Genomic DNA, 19,700 nt, shown 5'->3' on the forward strand with positions numbered 1-19,700 from the left:
CTCCCCACCTCCTCCTGTACCCAGTCCTGAGTCTTGTTAGGTGTGTCCCCGCCCAACAGAAGTTGAGGGCCTGGGGAAACCAGCAGCAACCCAGAGGTTTCTCCCACCCCCATCACTCTCTTGACCATCCCCTCCCTCTCACTGTCGGCCAATCGCACCCTCCTCTTCATTCTCTTCTTTGGTGATGGCGGCAGTGGAGAGATACCACCCTCCCCCCCCGCCAGCTCCTCCACCATACCCCTCATCTCTTCCACCAGGGCACTTTCCCCCCAGTCCACTTGCTCTTCCACCGTCTCCTTCTCCAACACTCCTCCCTCGCTTTCTTCTCTCTCATGCTCCTCCACTCGGTTGCCTTCTTCCGCCGCTTTTCCTGGTTCTCCTACTCCCGTACCTTCCGTTTCCTTCTCTCTTCCATCCGCCGCTTCTTGCTCCTCCTCCTTCCTTGCGGCCTTCCCCTCTGGACCTGTACTCTGGTCATGAGGCGTGCTTCCTTCCCCTCCTCTTCTTCCCCCATCCCCCGCTCCTGCTCCCCCCCCAGCCGCAGACGCATATGACCTCTGACGAGCCGGGCACCCCCGCCACAGGTGTGCTGACGAGCCACACCCGTGGCACGCCTTAGGCTTGTCACAATCCCTCGCCTCGTGTTCCTCAGATCCACAAAATCTGCATTTTCTTGTGCTGCACGAGGCGAATATGTAGCCGTAGGCCATACAGCGGCTGCAAAATGGGGGCTGACGTGCATAAAACAATGTCCCCCTGTCAGCCCCTAGGGAGAACATAGCAGGAGGATGGAGGTAGCCACCATGTCCCTTTGGGTCCTCCCTGAGGAGGGCCTGGAAGCCTCTCCTCCCATTCCAAAACCCAAGGGAGTCTTTGAGGTGCCTTGCTGAGGAGACGTTATCCATGTATCTCCCCAGAAAGGCCCTCACCTCTTCGTCCTTAACGTATGGGTTGTAAATGTTGACAGTTACAACCCTAAAGTTGTTCTTCGCCAGGCTTGTTATTTCATAGTGGCTCATCGGCCTCTCACCTCCCACTGCTCTTGCCCTTCTCAGGATATCATTGTGTTTCTCCTCTGTATATAGTGCCACGTCGTATGCTCCCTCCAACGAGTTGCCTTGGAAACAAAACACGTCCTTCACCGTCAGCTTTAGAATCCCCATCAATATTATCCTTCCAAAAGTTTCCCGTCCTAAAGGCTCCAACTCCTTTTCCTTCCAAGCAAACCGAATCGTGTTGGCCAGCCCAATCCCAGGGACCGACCGTGTTGATGTATTTAGCACCATCTCCGCAAGGAGAATGGCGCTCGTTCTCTTCTCTTCCAAAACAAGGAAAAAAGAAAAACCAAAGTGACTGAGCCTATTCTGGTGCAAACTAACACAGAGACAGGAACAATCACCCACGAAACACTCAAAGAATATGGCTGCCTAAATATGGTTCCCAATCAGAGACAGCGATAATCACCTGCTCTGATTGAGAACCACTTCAGGCAACCATAGACTTTACTAGATAACCCTACTAAGCCACAATACCTACTAAAACCCCAAGACAAAACACACCATATAATAAACCCATGTCACACCCTGGCCTGACCAAAATAATAAAGAAAACACAAAATACTAAGACCAGGGCGTGACAGTGCAGCTGAAATTTGGCCATTGAATGAATTACCAAAAAAATACATATTTAAAAAATACATATTTTGTCAATGCAATGTCTAAGTATTATATTGTCAACGTTCATTCCGGTTAGAAAATTAACCAGATTTCAACTTCCGTAAAACATGTATTTTCAAAATTCGGAAAATGTATATTTTCAATGTCCAGAAAATACACCTTCTCTACTTTCAACATTCTGAAAATATGTTTTTTAAACGCCCGGAAAATGTTTTTATTTTATTTGTAATTTTCATTCAGAACCCAGAATAAACCTAACTTCTTTCAGACTTCTTTTCAAAGTCATTTTGCTTACTAGGTACATTGGGCAGACTTGTTCTACCAAGTTAAGTCACAACAACACTGTTTACCACATGTGACATCGTCAGGCTAACCAAGGCCATTTTATTATGCCTACATGTAAATATGTTAGATTAAGGCCATCAGACTGTTAAATAGCCATCACTAGCTACTCTCCACCCAGTACCCTGCCCTGAGCTTAGTAACTGTCACTAGCCAGCTACTACAAAGGGCTAAGGGTGGCTACTTTGAGGAATTTGATTAACACTTTTTTGGGTTACTACATGATTCCATATGTGTTATTGCATAGTTTTGATTTGTTCACAATTATTTTACATTGTAGAAAATCGTACAAATAACGAAAAACCCTTGAATGAGTAGGTGTGTCCAAACTTTTGACTGATACTGTATATATATACTCCAGACTCCGACATTGCTCGTCCTAATATTTCTATATTTCCTATGTCCATTCTTTTTCTTTTAGATTTGTGTGTATTGTTAGATATTAGTGCACTGGTAGAGCTAGGAACACAAGCATTTCGCTACACCCGTTATTACATCTGCTAAATATGTGCATGCGACCAATTACATTTGATTTGATAAAAAAATATATTTCAGTATTAAATACATTTCATCATTACAATAACAAACACTTCGTATCAGGTTGCAATAATAAATATAGTATGCAAAGGCCTTCATAAATACAAAATAAATGCAGGAAAACATTGTTACATTGTGTTTAGCCTAAATCAATCACATAATTATTCAGTATAAAAAAATATTTTACTCCAGAGTTGTGAATACATTGCTACACAATAAATGAATAGATTAAAAAACAAAAATAAACATGTAAATAAATAGTTATAATAAATAGACATAAATAATCTCTACACCACACGAACCTAACGCTCATTGGATACTTAATGTCATGTCTAGTCTTTGTAGGTGTGCCAGCACCACTGACCTTATGTCTTCCCAGCCGCTTGCGCTGTATTCCTGCATAAATAAAAATACAATTGTTAAGATTTTAGAATAGACAAATGTTGTATCATCACATAAATACATCCAGATTTGGTGAATGTACTCTCTTTGTAAGACAAATTGATCAACCTACCGCGAGTTTCAAATAATTCACAAGGAATTTGAAGTAAAGGCTCATCTTTTTGTTCACTCTTTTGACAGATTTTGATAGTCTAGTTTTCATAGCCTTTACCTGTTGGAACAACATACAAATAATTCATTTAATATCATAGGATATGATAATGTTTTCCTTTTTGCGTTAATGTTAAGAGGCACAAATTACTTACGCATTGGTCCAGCTCCGAGGTCTGGCGATAGAGATCATTCATAAACTTGTCAAATGCTTTCTGGTTAGAGGAGGTGGACTCGTATTTACAACTGCTGTACAATTTCTTTATAGCATTCAGAGTTTGCGAAATGAAGGCAATCTGTTCGTCAGCCTAGAAGAAGAGTGATTTGTATTAGTGCATGCCTTACTCTAAAATTGCTCAAATATATTTTTCTCCCATCAATATGAACACAATACTCCATAATGACAAAGCCAAAACATGTTTTTAGACATGTTTGCAAATTTATGAAAAAACTAAACAAAAAAGTGCTTTAGGGTCTAAGGCCCTGCATCTCAGTGCTTGAGGTGTCACTACATAAACTCGTTCTTTCCAGGCTGTATCACAATCGGCCGTGTTTGGGGACAAATCATTATGGGGTATTGTGTGTAGATTGGTGAGGGGGGAAATGAACCACTTTAGAATAAGGCTGTAACCTAACAAAATGTGGAACATGTAAATGGCCCTGAATTCTTTCCGAATTAACTGTCCACTCTTAGAAAAAAGGGTGATGGATGAAAAATTCTTTTTTCTTAAAGAGTTGAGACTATGCATATTTCCTACCTTTAAATTATCGACTTGTCTGTATTGCTTGTCAGGGAAAGTGATGTGAGGTTCTCCAGAGAATGTATGACCCTGAGATGCCAAAATATTTCAAACAAATATTGCATTATTATAACTGTACATAAAGGAGTCAGGGAATTAAATTCAACACACAACAGCACATGAAATGTTGAAAAGATGGCAACAGCTCAATGACCAGGAACAAGTGAAAAACATCACCGTATCCTACCATTTTCTGAAGCATAGTTATGGTGTTGTTGCTGAACACTTGGAACATGCTCGGAGACCGAGGAGGTGTCTTCATCCAAGTGCATCCAATGGTTTTATGCCAGGTGCAAATCGTCAGGACCAAGCACATCCAAATACTGATTGAACTCATTTTAGCTTGGGGCTATTGTAGTTATCGGTCTGTCCGCAATCAACGTGGTGGTGCCCTCCCGAAAGATAGCCTATTTTGTATAATTCCGACAAAAAAAAAGTTTTCCGAAAAGGATAAAGAGAGAAATTGTTCTTCCTGATCGATCCATTTCTCAAATTCCGAGTTCTGCCATGCTCCAACCTGTGTCGAATAACTCTGCAAGGTGTTCCAAAAGTGAAAGGCGGAAGTCCCCGTACACTTTCATACCTGAGAGTGTTGTTTTACGTCTGGAGAAAATGCACGGAAACGACATCTTGATTTATTTGCTCCTTTCTCATGAAATATTGGCCTATCAAACAGGGGGAATCCATTTCAGTCCGACTATGGCCTAAATAAATATCACCATATAGAACAAAACTGAGTTTGGCTTTTCACTTCGAAAACAATAGCATTTTATATTGTCCTTTTCATTTGCACACCGAAACTATGGTCTCCGCCTACGTTGTAACCACTTGCTTGAAGGGTAATTGTAGTTTGTGACCACAACTGCCTACTTAAAATACAGATCAACCTTGTATGGGTTATATCAATTACACACTCAACATCGCGTTGTTTCGTTTAAGAAACGGGGTTGGGGGGTCTGACATATTTTGGGAGAGCCCCTCCTATATGCTCCCGGTTTTCAGAATAAGACACTGGCAGCCTATGCAGTGAACAGGCAGTACAGACCTTAACATTTAAATTGGAGCCTATAATGTGGGTGCTTTTGAATCTGGGCCTGTAGGCATGTGTGCGTAAAAAATAGGCCTGTCAGGTCGATCATCTGTCAGAGTATTCAAAAGGCCCGTCAGGTAGATCATCTGTCAAAGTTTTCCATAGTCGTGTGTTTAATGGACTTTTAAATACATATTGATGTTATTCATCCAGATATATACATTGATGGGACGTCTGCATGTATTATCTTTCCACTCTAGGGACTGAAGAGTAACAGTATGGTTTTAAGAGCGATTGCTTTACTCAATTGAAATAACATTCAAAATTCAAAATTAGAATTATATTACATGATATCCAGTATATGTGTACTTTAAATTATTAACAACTATACAAATCAACAATGTTTTACAGTGATATGATGACAGTCAAATGATTTATTGTCTTAAAGTGTATTCTAAAGGCGTTAATTGTTTTTAATTGAAGATGAGGTTGATACGGAATTATGAGAAGGAATAAGTTAACATTTAGGATAACGTTTCATGGAGAAATTTGTCTTCATTCAACGGGTGACTCACATATTACATTTGAACAAAATTGCTAGCACAATTCCAACAAATATAAGCTGTGTGTGTGTCCGTTTATTCAAAAATTATACACACTCTTAGAAAAGGGTTCTGTATAGATTCTTCAGGGGTGCCATATACAGTTGAAGTCGGAAGGTTACATACACCTTAGCCAAATACATTTAAACTCAGTTTTTCACAATTCCTGACATTTACTCAGAGTAAAAATTCCCTGTTTTAGGTCAGTTAGGATCACCACTTTATTTTAAGAATGTGAAATGTCCGAATAATAGTAGAGATAATGATTTATTTAAGCTTTTATTTATTTTGTCACATACCCAGTGGGTCAGAAGTTTACATACACTAAATTAGTATTTAGTAGCATTGCTTTTAAATTGGTTGACTTGGGTCAAATATTTCGGGTAGCTTTCCACAAGCTTCCCACAATAAGTTAGGTGAATTTTGGCCCATTCCTCCTGAAAGAGCAGGAGTAAATGAGTCAGGTTTGTAGGCCTCCTTGGCCGCACACGCTTTTTCAGTTCTACCCACATATTTTCTATAGAAATGAGGCCAGGGCTTTGTGATGGCCACTCCAATACCTTAACTTTGTTGTCCGTAAGCCATTTTGCCACAACTTTGCAAGTACGCTTGGTGTCAATGTCCATTTGGAAGACCCATTTTCGACCAAGCTTTAACTTCCTGACTGATGTCTTGAGATGTTGCTTCAATATATCCACATAATTTTCCTGCCTCATGATGCCATCAATTTTGTGAAGAGCACCAGTCCCTCCTGCAGCAAAGTACCCCCCACAACATGATGCTGCCAATCCCGTGCTTCACGGTTGGTATGGTGTTATTCGGCTTGCAAGTCTCCCCCTTTTTCATCCAAACATATCGATGGTCATTATGGCCAAACAGTTCTATTTTTGTTTCATCAGACCAGAGGACATTTCTCCAAAAAGTACGATCTTTGTCCCCATGTGCAGTTGCAAACCGTAGTCTGGCATTTTTATGGCGGTTTTGGAGCAGTGGCTTCTTCCTTGCTGAGCGGCCTTTCAGGTTATGACAATATAGGACTCGTTTTACTGTGGATATAGGTACTTTCACAAGGTCCTTTGCTGTTGTTCTGGGATTGATTTGCACTTTTCGCACCAAAGTACGTTAATCTCTAGTAGACAGAACACGTCTCCTTCCTGAGCGATATGATGGCTGCGTGTTCCCATTGTTTTTATACTTATACTATTGTTTGTACAGATGAACGTGGTACCTTCAGGCGTTTGGAAATTGCTCCCAAGGATGAACCAGACTTGTGGAGGTCTACAATTTATTTTCTGAGGTCTTGGCTGATTTCTTTTGATTTTCCCATGATATCAAGCAAAGAGGCACTGAGTTTTAAAGTAGGCCTTGAAATACATCCACAGGTACACCTCCAATTGACTCAAATTATGTCAATTAGCCTATCAGAAGCTTCTAAAACCATGACATAATTTTCTGGAATTTTCCAAGCTGTTTAAATGCACAGTCAACTTAGTGTATGTAAACTTCTGACCCACTGGAATTGTGATACAATGAACTATAAGTGAAATAATCTGTCTGTTAACAGTTGTTTGAAAAATTACTTGTCTCATGCACAAAGAAGATGTCGTAACCGACTTGCCAAAACTATAGTTCGTTAACAATACATTTGTGGAGTGGTTGAAAAACAATTTTTAATGACTCCAACCTGAGTGTGTGTGCAAACTACCGACTTCAACTGTATGTTATTTTTGAGATTTTTCAAAATAGCCACCCTTTGCCTTGATGACAGCTTTGTACACTCTTGGCATTCTCTCAAACAGCTTCACCTGGAATTCTTTTCTAACTGTCTTGAAGGAGTTCCCACATATGCTGAGCTCTTGTTGGCTGCTTTTCCTTCTCTCTGAGGTCCAACTCATCCCAAACATACTGGGTTGAGGTTGAGTGATTGTGGAGGCCAGGTCATCTGATTCAGCACTCCATCATTCTCCTCCTTGGTCAAATAGCCCATACACAGCCTGACGGTGTGTTGGGTAATTGTCATGTTGAAAAACAAATGATAGTCCCACTAAGCACAAACAAGATCTGATGGTGTATCGCTGCAGAATGCTGTGATAGTCATGCTGGTTAAGTGTGTCTTGAATACTGAATAAATCACAGACAGTGTCACCAGCAAAGCACCCACACACCATCACACCTCCTCCTACTTGCCTCATGGTGGGAACGATACATGCGGAGATCATCCCTTCACCTCACAAAGACGTGTCTCAGAAAGACACAGCGTTTGGAACCAAAAATCTCAAATTTTGACCCATCAGACCAAAAGGCAGATTTCCACCGGTCTAATGACCATTGCTTGTGTTTCTTGGCCTAAGCAAGTCTATTTTCTTAGTGGTGTCCTTTAGTAGTGGTTTATTTGCAGCAATTCGACCATGAAGGCCTGATTCACACAGTCTCCTCTGAACAGATGATGTTGAGGTGTGTCTGTTCCTTGAACTCCGTGAAGCATTTATTTGGGCTGCAATTTCTGAGGCAGGTACTCTAATGAACTTATTCTCTACAGCAGAGGTATCTCTAGGTCTTCCTTTCCTTTGGCTGTCCTCATGAGAGGTAGTTTCATCCTAGCGCTTGATGGTTTTTCCCGACTGCACTTGAAGAAACTTTCAAAGTTCTTGACATCTTTCAGATTGACTCACCTTCATGTCTTAAAGTAATGATGGACTGTTGTTTCTCTTTGCTTATTTTAGCTGTTCTTTCCAAAATATGGACTTGGTCTTTAAACAAATAGGGCTGTCTTCTGTGTCCCACCCCTAACTTGTCACAACACAACTGATTGGCTCAAACGCATTAAGAAGGAAATATATTCAAAAAATGTACTTTTAACAAGGCACAACTGTTCATTGAAATGCATTCCAGGAGACTACATCGTGAAGCTGGATGAGAGAATGCTAAGAGTGTACAAAGCTGTCATAAAGGTGGCTACTTTGAAGAATCAAAAATACAAAATATATTTTGATTTGATGTGTTATTTCAAAGTTTTGATGTGTGCACTATTATTCTACAATGTAGAATGGGGTAAAAATAAAGAAAAACCCTTGAATGAGTAGGTGTGTCCAAACCTTTGGCTGGACCTGTACGTGATGGGAAATATTGCTCTCTGACTATTTGGTATCCCGTTTCAAGTGTCACTCCTGTGATTCATCCTCATTGCTGGTCCCCAATAGATAAAATGTATTTTAAACATAATGCTTATCAATAAGGCTATATTGAATAACACCAAGACCCGCATTTATAAAGCATCTCAGGGATGCTGATCTAGGATCAGTTTTGCCTTTTAGATTACAATGAATGGACAGAGGGGGTCCAGCACTCCTACTCTAAGGCGCTTTATGAATAAATTCCCAGCAGAATAGTTAGGCTACATCTCATATTTTAGCCTACAATATGACATTTCAGGATGAAACCATCTATGACATCTTATCAAGACCCTGATGGAACAGGTGTGTTCTACTGGGTTGGAACAAAAGCCTGCACCTCCTCCTTCTGGTCTCCAGGACCGTGCAAGACAGTTTTGGTGACCACTTCCCTACAGTATATGATATTTACAGTTGTAAAGAAAACGACAAAATCGAACGTTCCCACAAATCATGTTGTCGTTGCTTGTCAACGTTGCATCACCAGCAGACAACAGTAGGGTGAAAGTTGGTTGCGTCATTGTGAAAATGAAAGTTGCGTGGTGGGGGTAGGGCTTTGACGTCTCCAAATCACTTTTAAGTTGTATCGCAACAGCAGAGGACTGCGGAACAGTATTTCGGACTACCTTTGAAAGAAACCCACTAAATTTATGTATTATATGTCCAGAGTTCTTAAAGAACTGTGGGTTTTATTTCGACTTCGACGATTTTGTTATCAGCCTTTTTAAAAAATCGTTCACGCGAAGTTATTAGCAGTTGAAAGCAATGCTCGCGAATATCCTATTCTCGCTAATAGCCTAGCCGATATGTACATTTAATAATCTTATATTTTGGTTCAACTATAATTCAACGCTGATTTCAAGGAGAATGTGTATAGATTTACTGGGATTTTTAGGTCCAGAAGACGGAGGAGGCATGCAATTCTTATTGCTGCATGTTGTAGTCTGGAAAATGAAAGTCCCCGCCTCCGGTAGGTTGATCGGGGGAAATTCTCCATACAGTTTTCCCTTTCCTAACTCCACAGTAAAACTACTTCACACCGCCAAGATGTTCAAACTCATCTGGAAAGCTAAAAGCAAAAGAAACTGCTCTTTACAATGTGTACAATGCAGAGTTGGACGTGTCTTTTTCTTATTATTTGCAGTATGCAGAGCGTGTGTCATTGCTGTGACTGGATCCAACACCACTTCGGTCACTTGAGCGCAGAATACCTTTCCCAGCTGGAGCAGATGGTGAGTTATCTATCAGCACACTGTAAGAGGAGACTGAATGCATGTATTAAGGACAGCAAAACAATCAACCAAGTAAAATAGTCATATGTTTCATGTTTAGCCTCTGTGTTAGAAAACTGTTAGCGCCATTTTACAATGTATATTCAAATATAGGCTAAGGATATAATGACAGAGCGGTCCAGAGAGGCTGTCTACATTAGGCCTACTGTACTTGCAGTATAAGCTATACTTTATGTCAGTCTTGATTGCTCTTTAAGTATTTGACACCTGATTTGACATACTATATTGATTGTTTTCCAGGGAGGAGATATCACAAAGCAGAATGCCCCTGTCCTTTTCCCAACATCACTTTACAGACACATATATGATGCCGAGGTAAATACTCGAATTGTGACTTATCATGTTCTGATATGCTTTGGTATAGTGGTCTTGACCCCATGTAATATTGATGCCATAACGGAAGCCTATACTGTTTCTAACTTTTTTTGTATTTTTTTGTATCATCCTGTGTAGTTTGAGGACAAAGTCAGATTCCTGAACGAGACCATCTATCAAATCATAAAACTGTTTGATGGGAATAGGAAGTCAGTCACCTGGGACAAGAAAAACCTGGACGATTTCCTCAACATTCTCGAACGCCAATTTGAGAACCTTAGTTCCTGTGTAAGTAACAACTCTATTTTAAAGTATCAGTGTTTAGGCCAGGGCTCTCCAACCCCGTTCATGGTGAGGTACCCTCCTGTAGGTTTTTGCTCCAACCCCAGTTGTAAACTAACCTGACTCAATTTATCAACCACCTAATGAATCAGGTGTGGAAGGTAGTTCTCCAAGAACAGGATCAGAAAGCCCTGGTTTAGGTGTAGCCTACTAACTCTACAAGTGAAAAAATCTACACATAAAATGCATTCGGAAAGTATTCAACCCCTTGACTTTTTCCACATTTTGTTACGTCTGCTTTATTCTAAAATTGATTAAATACATGTTTCCCCTCATCAATCTACACAATTCTCCATAATGACAAAGCAGAAACCCTGTTTTAGAAATGCATGCAAAGGTGTTCACAATTAAAAAAAAAAAAAAATCACTTTTACGTAAGTATTCAGACCCTTTACTCAGTACTTTGTTGAAGGACCTTTGGCAGTGATTACAGCCTTGAATCTTCTTAGTTATGAAGCTACTGTCACGTCTTGATCTGTTTCACTTGTAATTGTGCTCGTCTCCACCCCCGTCCAGGTGTTGCCCATCTCCCCATTATCCCCTGGGTACTTATACCTGTGTTTTCTGTCAGTGTACCAGTTAGTTTTGTCCGTTCAAACCTACCAGCGGTTTCCCTTGCTCCTGTTTTCGATAGTCCCTGTTTGCTGGTTTCCCGGTTTTGACCTTTCCTGCATGCACTGAGCCTCCCTGCCATCCTGTACCTTGCCTCGACTCTGGATTACCGACCTCTGCCTGACCTGACCTTGAGTCCGGCTGCTGTTCCGGTGTCTTATACCCTCTGGATTATTGACCCCTGTCTTGACCTGTCGTTTGCCTGCCCCTGTTTAAAGAATAAACGTTTGTTTCTTCAACACTGCCTGCACCTTGGTTAGACCTTAAAACGTGATACCTACAAGCTTGGCACACCTGTATTTGGAAAGTTTCTGCCATTCTCTCTGCAGACCCTCTCAAGATCTGTCAGGTTGGATAGGGAGTGTACGGCACAGCTATTTTCAGGTCTCTCCAGAGATGTTTGATCAGGTCAAGTCTGGGCTCTGTCTGGGCCATTCAAGGACATTCAGATACTTGTCACAAAGCCACTCCTGCATTGTCTTGGCTGTATGCTTAGGGTCGTTATCCTGTTGGAAGGTGAACCTTCACCCCAGTCTGATGTCCTGAGCGCTCTGGAGCAGGTTTTCGTCAAGGATCTCTCTGTACTTTGCTCCGCTCATCTTTCCCTCGATCCTGCAAGGTTTCCTCCAAACGTATTGCTTGGCATTCAGGCCAAAGAGTTCAATCTTGGTTTCATCAGACCAGAGAATCTTGCTTCTCATGGTCTGAGAGTCCTTTAGGTGCCTTTTGGCAAACTCCAAGCGGGCTGTCATGTGCCTTTTACTGAGGAGTGGCTTCCGTCTGGCCACTCTACCATAAAGGCCTGATTGGTGGAGTACTGCAGAGATGGTTGTCCTTCTGGAAGGCTCTCATCTCCACAGAGGAAACCTGGAGCTCTGTCAGAGGGACCATAGGGCTCTTGGTCACCCCCCTGACAAAGGCGCTTCTCTCCCGATTGCTCAGTTTGGCCTGGTGGCCAACTCTAGGATGAGTCTTGGTGGTTACAAACTTCTTTCATTTAAGAATGATGGAGACCACTGTTTCTTGGGGACCTTCAATGCCGCAGAAATGTTTTGGTACCCTTTCCCAGATCTGTTCCTCCACACAATCTTGTCTCGGAGCCTTACAGACAATTTCTACAACCTCAAGACCTGGTTTTTGCTCTGACATGCACTGTCAACTCTAGGACCTTATATACAGTGCCTTGCGAAAGTATTCGGCCCCCTTGAACTTTGCGACCTTTTGCCACATTTCAGGCTTCAAACATAAAGATATAAAACTGTATTTTTTTGTGAAGAATCAACAACAAGTGGGACACAATCATGAAGTGGAACGACATTTATTGGATATTTCAAACTTTTTTAACAAATTAAAAACTGAAAAATTGGGCGTGCAAAATTATTAATTATTATTAATTATTATTATTAATTAATTACTTTGTAGCGCCACCTTTTGCTGCGATTACAGCTGTAAGTCACTTGGGGTATGTCTCTATCAGTTTTGCACATCGAGAGACTGAATTTTTTCCCCATTCCTCCTTGCAAAACAGCTCAAGCTCAGTGAGGTTGGATGGAGAGCATTTGTGAACAGCAGTTTTCAGTTCTTTCCACAGATTCTCGATTGGATTCAGGTCTGGACCTTGACTTGGCCATTCTAACACCTGGATATGTTTATTTTTGAACCATTCCATTGTAGATTTTGCTTTATGTTTTGGATCATTGTCTTGTTGGAAGACAAATCTCTGTCCCAGTCTCAGGTCTTTTGCAGACTCCATCAGGTTTTCTTCCAGAATGGTCCTGTATTTGGGTCCATCCATCTTCCCATCAATTTTAACCATCTTCCCTGTCCCTGCTGAAGAAAAGCAGGCCCAAACCATGATGCTGCCACCACCATGTTTGACAGTGGGGATGGTGTGTTCAGGGTGATGAGTTGTGTTGCTTTTACGCCAAACATAACGTTTTGCATTGTTGCCAAAAAGTTCAATTTCATCTGACCAGAGCACCTTCTTCCACATGTTTGGTGTGTCTCCCAGGTGGCTTGTGGCAAACATTAAACAACACTTTTTATGGATATCTTTAAGAAATGGCTTTCTTCTTGCCACTCTTCCATAAAGGCCAGATTTGTGCAATATACGACTGATTGTTGTCCTATGGACAGAGTCTCCCACCTCAGCTGTAGATCTCTGCAGTTCATCCAGAGTGATCATGGGCCTCTTGGCTGCATCTCTGATCAGTCTTCTCCTTGTATGAGCTGAAAGTTTAGAGGGACGGCCAGGTCTTGGTAGATTTTCAGTGGTCTGATACTCCTTCCATTTCAATATTATCGCTTGCACAGTGCTCCTTGGGATGTTTAAAGCTTGGGAAATCTTTTTGTATCCAAATCCGGCTTTAAACTTCTTCACAACAGTATCTCGGACCTGCCTGGTGTGTTCCTTGTTCTTCATGATGGTCTCTGCGCTTTTAACGGACCTCTGAGACTATCACAGTGCAGGTGCATTTATACGGAGACTTGATTACACACAGGTGGATTGTATTTATCATCATTAGTCATTTAGGTCAACATTGGATCATTCAGAGATCCTCACTGAACTTCTGGAGAGAGTTTGCTGCACTGAAAGTAAAGGGGCTGAATAATTTTGCACGCCCAGTTTTTCAGTTTTTGATTTGTTAAAAAAGTTTGAAATATCCAATAAATGTCGTTCCACTTCATGATTGTGTCCCACTTGTTGTTGATTCTTCACAAAAAAATACAGTTTTATATCTTTATGTTTGAAGCCTGAAATGTGGCAAAAGGTCGCAAAGTTCAAGGGGGCCGAATACTTTCGCAAGGCACTGTAGACAGGTGTGTGCCTTCCAAATAATGTCCAAACAGTTGATTTTACCTCAAGTGGACTCCAATCAAGGATGATCAATGGAAACAGGATGCACCAGAGCTCAATTTTGAGTCTCAAGTTAAAGGGTCTGAATAGTTGAAGGTATTTGCATTGTTTTTGCAAATACCTTCAAGGTATTTGCATATGTTGAAGGTATTTGAAGCTATTTACATATGTTTTTGCGTTGTCATTATTGGGTATTGTGTGTATTTTGATGAGGATTTTTTTTCTTTAATCCATTTTAGAATAAGCCTGTAACTTAACAAAATGTGGAAAAGCGGAAGAGGTCCGAATACTTCCCGAATGGACTGTATATAGTTTATTACAGATTTTGAGCCAGTTTGCGACATCACAAAAATAATACTGCATCAATGAGAAATGTAAAATATTGTGGTTTATAATTAACTGACATTTTTTTTGTAGGCTTTGGTGCGTATCTTCATTACGGCAAATCAAGTTTGATATTTTGAAGTCGTAATTGCTAACTTTAGAATCCTTTTTAAACCTTGAACGCACACATTTTTTTCCATTTCCTGACGTGCAGGAAATTCTCAGGAAAAACCCCCAGATCAAATGAAGATCATACATCTGTATGACGCTAATGTTTTGTTTAATTTTGTCTAACAGGTATCACCTGCCGTGAAACCTGAGAAGAGACTGAAACAGTACTTCAGGAATTTGAATAGAAAAGTTCTGAGAAAAATGGTGAGTTTGGTTTCGTATGGAAATATGTTTAATAGGTGTAATCAAATTAATATAAACTAGGCTTGACTTAACAGGAGACGTGTTCATAAAAAAAGGGTTCTGGGGCCATATGTATCAAGTGTCTCAGAGAAGAACTGCTGATCTAGTATCAGGTCTTCTCTCAGGTCTCCTCTGTCCTATTTATAGTGATCTAAAAGGCAAAGATGATCCTAAATCAGCCTACTCCGAGAAGCTTTATACACTGCTAAAAAAAATAAAGGGAACACTAAAATAACACATCCTAGATCTGAATGAATGAAATATTCTTATTAAATACTTTTTTCTTTACATAGTTGAAGGTGCTGACAACAAAATCACACAAAAATGATCAATGGAAATAAAATGTATCAACCCATGGAGGTCTGGATTTGGAGTCACACTCAAAATTAAAGTGGAAAACCATAACTACATGCTGATCCAACTTTGATGTAATGTCCTTAAAATAAGTCTAAATGAGGCTCAGTATTGTGTGTGGCCTCCACGTGCCTGTATGACCTCCCTACAACGCCTGGGCATGCTCCTGATGAGGTGGCGGATGGTCTCCTGAGGGATCTCCTCCCAGACCTGGACTAAAGCATCCGCCAACTCCTGGACAGTCTGTGGTGCAACGTGGCGTTGGTGGATGGAGCGAGACATGATGTCCCAGATGTGCTCAATTGGATTCAGGTCTGGGGAACGGGCGGGCCAGTCCATAGCATCAATGCCTTCCTCTTGCAGGAACTGCTGACACACTCCAGCCACATGAGGTCTAGCATTGTCTTGCATTAGGAGGAACCCAGGGCCAACCGCACCAGCATATGGTCTCACAAGGGGTCTGAGGATCTCATCTCGGTACCTAATGGCAGTCAGGCTACCTCTGGCGAGCACATGGAGGGCTGTGTGGCCAAAAAAATGCCACCCCACACCATGACTGACCCACCACCAAACCGGTCATGCTGGAGGATGTTGCAGGCAGCAGAACGTTCTCCACAGCGTCTCCAGACTCTGTCACATCTGTCACATGTGCTCAGTGTGAACCTGCTTTCACCTGTGAAGAGCACAGGGCGCCAGTGGCAAATTTGCCAATCTTGGTGTTCTCTGGCAAATGCCAAACGTCCTGCACGGTGTTCGGCTGTAAGCACAACCCACACCTGTGGACATCGGGCCCTCATACCACCCTCATGGAGTCTGTTTCTGACCGTTTGAGCAGACACATGCACATTTGTGGCCTGCTGGAGCCAGTGGCAAATTTGCCAATCTTGGTGTTCTCTGGCAAATGCCAAACGTCCTGCACGGTGTTCGGCTGTAAGCACAACCCACACCTGTGGACATCGGGCCCTCATACCACCCTCATGGAGTCTGTTTCTGACCGTTTGAGCAGACAGATGCACATTTGTGGCCTGCTGGAGGTCATTTTGCAGGGCTCTGGCAGCAGTGCTCCTCCTGTTCCTCCTTGCACAAAGGCGGAGGTAGCGGTCCTGCTGCTGGGTTGTTGCCCTCCTACGGCCCCCTCCACGTCTCCTGATGTACTGGCCTGTCTCCTGGTAGCGCCTCCATGCTCTGGACACTACGCTGACAGACACAGCAAACCTTCTTGCCACAGATTCACATTGATGTGCCATCTTGGATGAGCTGCACTACCTGAGCCACTTGTGTGGGTTGTAGACTCCGTCTCATGCTACCACTAGAGTGAAAGCACCGCCAGCATTCAAAAGTGACCAAAACATCAGCCAGGAAGCATAGGAACTGAGAAGTGGTCTGGTCACCACCTGCAGAACCACTCCTTTATTGGGGGTGTCTTGCTAATTGCCTATAATTTCCACCTGTTGTCTATTCCATTTGCACAACAGCATGTGAAATTTATTGTCAATCAGTGTTGCTTCCTAAGTGGACAGTTTGATTTCACAGAAGTGTGATTGACTTGGAGTTACATTGTGTTGTTTAAGGGTTCCCTTTATTTTTTTGAGCAGTGTATATATGGCACCAGTCCTTTATTTGTTGTTCAAGACGATATGGTCATTATGTTGACAAGAAAGTTCACCCCACTAAGATTTAAAATGTTCTATGTTTTTCAGAACTACAGTGCAGAGGCATGGGAGCTCATCAGGAAAGAGACAAAACGTCATCTGCAAAGATTGGATATCCTTGTGGGACAGATGTACTGAGCATCCGTACTCATCTCAGACATTACCCACTTACCAGTTTATAAAGCATGAATACAATCATGTAGGACCCTGTTAGTTTATTTATTATATTTAAATACGTAAATTATTGTTTTTTATTTTCATAAATTATTATTTATATTTTGTATTTCCCTTTTGTACCTGTATTGAACTGAAACGTATTGCCTGTGTACTTTGAAAATCAATGAAAAAAGAATATTGAAATTGTGAATAAAAATGTATTGTGTATTAAATTGTCCAGATTTCGTTCTTGTCAGAAACCAACGAGAGTGGATTGATAATATGGAGTAGCCTAATCCAATCATCAGAGGGGATGCAGATTAAACTTGTCGCTGATCAGTCACATGACAGTTTCTACTTGAAGTTTATGTACTGTGTGCTTGTAGCTTTGTTTCTTTGTGTCATTTATTTTTATTGTGCTTTTGTACTTTGTGAGGGTTACTATTTCATGTTTTTCTTGTTCTTGTGTGGTCATCACACTGGGGCAGTGGGCTGAAGGGGAGTGGGGAGATCTAGATGAGGTGTAGAGTATAATCTGGTGGACCAGGAACTTTTAGCTCCCACTTGCCATTGTGGGATGTTTATTTATACATTCTGTCCAATGTATTATATGTATTATGTTTTTACTGTGATTGGAGAAGAAATACGGGGGGAAAAGACATGGAAAGACAATATGGAATAAGAGACAAAAAACAAATACTTTTAATGGATTGTAGTTTAGTCCCCTGAACGAGGCAGCCCCCCCTGGTGGGCAAGAATATAAAAACAAACAATTGATTTAGCTTAGTCATAAATATAGATATTTTTTAAGTGGCATCATGGGGATCCTCCCATAGTTCTCAATGGATAAACGAGGTCAATTCCTGTATGACATTAGACAAACGTGTGTATTATGTAGGCCAATGTGGCAGCACACTGTCCTTTCATAGGACTTAAAATAGAGTTATTGTAGATGTGCTGTATATTCATTTGTATAATGGTATGATGTGATATGTCTCACACCCTGATCTGTTTCACCTGTCTTTGTGCTTGTCTCCATACCTGTGTCCTCTGTTTGTCTGTTGCCAGTTCGTTTGTTTCTTCAAGCCTACCAGTGGTTTTCCCGTGTTTCTGTCTTTCTCTAGTTCCTGTTTTCTAGTTTTCCCTGTTTTGAACATTCTGCCTGCCCTGACCCTCAGCCTGCCTGCCGTTCTGTACCTTTTGGGCTCTGCTCTGGATTACTGACCTCTGCCTGTCCTTGACCTGTCGTTTGCCTGCCCCCCTGTTTTTGTAATAAACTTTTGTTACTTCGAAACTGTCTGCATCTGGGTCTTCTCTTGAACCTTGACAGTACAAACTGGCCCTGATGAGAGTATTTTGGACGCATCCTTGGCGTCCGAGCCGGGCATCCCCACTCAGGCCCTGTCCATTCCCATGGACATTAGAATACTGGACGGGCGCTCTATAGGCCCAGGTCATTTGTTCTTACCAACGCCCCAGCTGTGTTTCAGGCCCTGGTTAATGACGTTCTCCTTGACATCTTGAACCGGTTCATCTTCGTTTAGCTCAACAACATCCTCGTTTTCTCCCACTCAGCCCAAGAACACATGCTCCACGTCCGACAGGTCCTCCAGCGCCTCTCGGAGAACCAGATTTTTATGAAAGTGGAGAAATACGAATTCCATCGCTCCACTATCCCCTTCCTTGGTTACATCATTGCTGCAGGGAATGTACAGATCGATCCCGGGAAGGTGAGAGCGGTGGTGGATTGGCCCCAGCCTACATCCAGAGTGCAGCTGCAACGTTTCTTGGGATATGCCAACTTCTATTGCAGCTTTATCAAGGGTTACAGCACCCTAGTGCCCCCCTGTCTGCACTCACCTCTCCCAAGGTTTCATTCACGTGGTCCCCAGCTGCTGACCGGGTGTTCCAGGACCTCAAGCACCGCTTCACCACTGCTCCCATATTGGTTCATCCTGACCCGTCCCGTCAGTTCGTGGTGGAGGCCGATGCTTCGGATGTCGGAGTGGTGGCTGTCCTGTTCCAGTAATTATGCCCTCGACCTCAAGCTACATCCCTGCACCTTCTTCTCCCATCGCCTCAACGCTTTTGAGAGGAATTAAGATGTGGGGAATCGTGAGCTTCTCGCAGTGAAGATGGCTATTGGAGGAGTGGAGACACTGGTTGGAGGGGGCGGAACATCCGTTCATTGTGTGGATGGATCACAAGAACCGGGAATATCTGCGCAACGCCACGCTTCGCAATTCCAGGCAAGCTAGGTGGCCCTGCTTTTCACCCGGTTTAACTTCTCCACTTCCTACCGACCGGGAATCCAAGAATATCAAGCCAGACGCGCTGTCACGCCACCTTCGCGTTCTTCGCTGCCTGCATAATCTGTGTGCAGAACAAAACTCCTTGGCAAGTTCCTGCTGTCTCTTTCAACCACTGCCTGTCCCTCACCGTCCCTGATCTCACATATCAATGGATTCGTCACGGGTCTCCCCCCGTCTGATGGCAACACCACCATCCTGACTGTAGTGGACCGGTCGTCAGCCAGCTTGTCCTCCGGGTTCCACCCTCAGTCCAACGGCCAGTCAGAGCGAGCCAATCAAGACCTGGAGACAACTCTTCGCTGCCTTGTCTCCACCAACCCCACCACTTTCTCAACGGCTGGCCATGCCTTCCGCCTGGCTA

The 19,700-nt window shown here is 42.4% G+C and overlaps 2 protein-coding genes across 3 annotated transcripts; one reads left to right on the forward strand and one right to left on the reverse strand.

The window, feature by feature from the left end:
• Positions 1–2,864: 2,864 nt before the first annotated feature.
• Positions 2,865–4,244, reverse strand: LOC109897265 (interferon a3-like). Its single transcript, XM_020491800.1, has 5 exons — positions 4,095–4,244; positions 3,866–3,937; positions 3,263–3,415; positions 3,070–3,168; positions 2,865–2,951 (listed from the first exon to the last, which is right to left on the reverse strand). Exons 1-5 carry the CDS (start codon positions 4,242–4,244, stop codon positions 2,865–2,867), a joined length of 561 nt encoding a protein of 186 aa, XP_020347389.1.
• A 5,025-nt stretch (positions 4,245–9,269) lies between these two features.
• LOC109897571 (interferon a3-like) lies at positions 9,270–17,253 on the forward strand. Of its 2 annotated transcripts, XM_020492077.2 has the most exons (6): positions 9,270–9,679; positions 9,854–9,941; positions 10,242–10,316; positions 10,455–10,604; positions 14,749–14,826; positions 16,920–17,253. In XM_020492077.2, the coding sequence occupies exons 2-6, from the start codon at positions 9,855–9,857 to the stop codon at positions 17,007–17,009; spliced, it is 480 nt and encodes a 159-aa protein (XP_020347666.1). In that variant the 5' UTR covers positions 9,270–9,679; position 9,854; the 3' UTR covers positions 17,010–17,253. The 2 variants fall into 2 exon arrangements, with proteins under 2 accessions (XP_020347666.1, XP_020347665.1); XM_020492076.2 differs by lacking the exon at positions 9,270–9,679 and having other exon boundaries at positions 9,707–9,941.
• The last annotated feature ends 2,447 nt before the right edge of the window (positions 17,254–19,700 follow it).

This window comes from Oncorhynchus kisutch, linkage group LG10 (assembly GCF_002021735.2).
Source record: "Oncorhynchus kisutch isolate 150728-3 linkage group LG10, Okis_V2, whole genome shotgun sequence".
Lineage (NCBI taxonomy): Eukaryota > Metazoa > Chordata > Actinopteri > Salmoniformes > Salmonidae > Oncorhynchus > Oncorhynchus kisutch.

Coding starts and splice junctions, on each gene's coding strand:
- LOC109897265 (XM_020491800.1), bottom strand. CDS start 4,244: ATGAGTTCAATCAGTATTTGGATGTGCTTGGTCCTGACGATTTGCACC. Junction 3,938..4,094: donor TAACTATGCTTCAGAAAATG/GTAGGATACGGT, acceptor TTGGCATCTCAG/GGTCATACATTCTCTGGAGA. Junction 2,952..3,069: donor TGAATTATTTGAAACTCGCG/GTAGGTTGATCA, acceptor TTATTTATGCAG/GAATACAGCGCAAGCGGCTG.
- LOC109897571 (XM_020492076.2), top strand. CDS start 9,807: ATGTGTACAATGCAGAGTTGGACGTGTCTTTTTCTTATTATTTGCAGT. Junction 10,605..14,748: donor TTGAGAACCTTAGTTCCTGT/GTAAGTAACAAC, acceptor TTTGTCTAACAG/GTATCACCTGCCGTGAAACC. Junction 14,827..16,919: donor GAAAAGTTCTGAGAAAAATG/GTGAGTTTGGTT, acceptor TATGTTTTTCAG/AACTACAGTGCAGAGGCATG.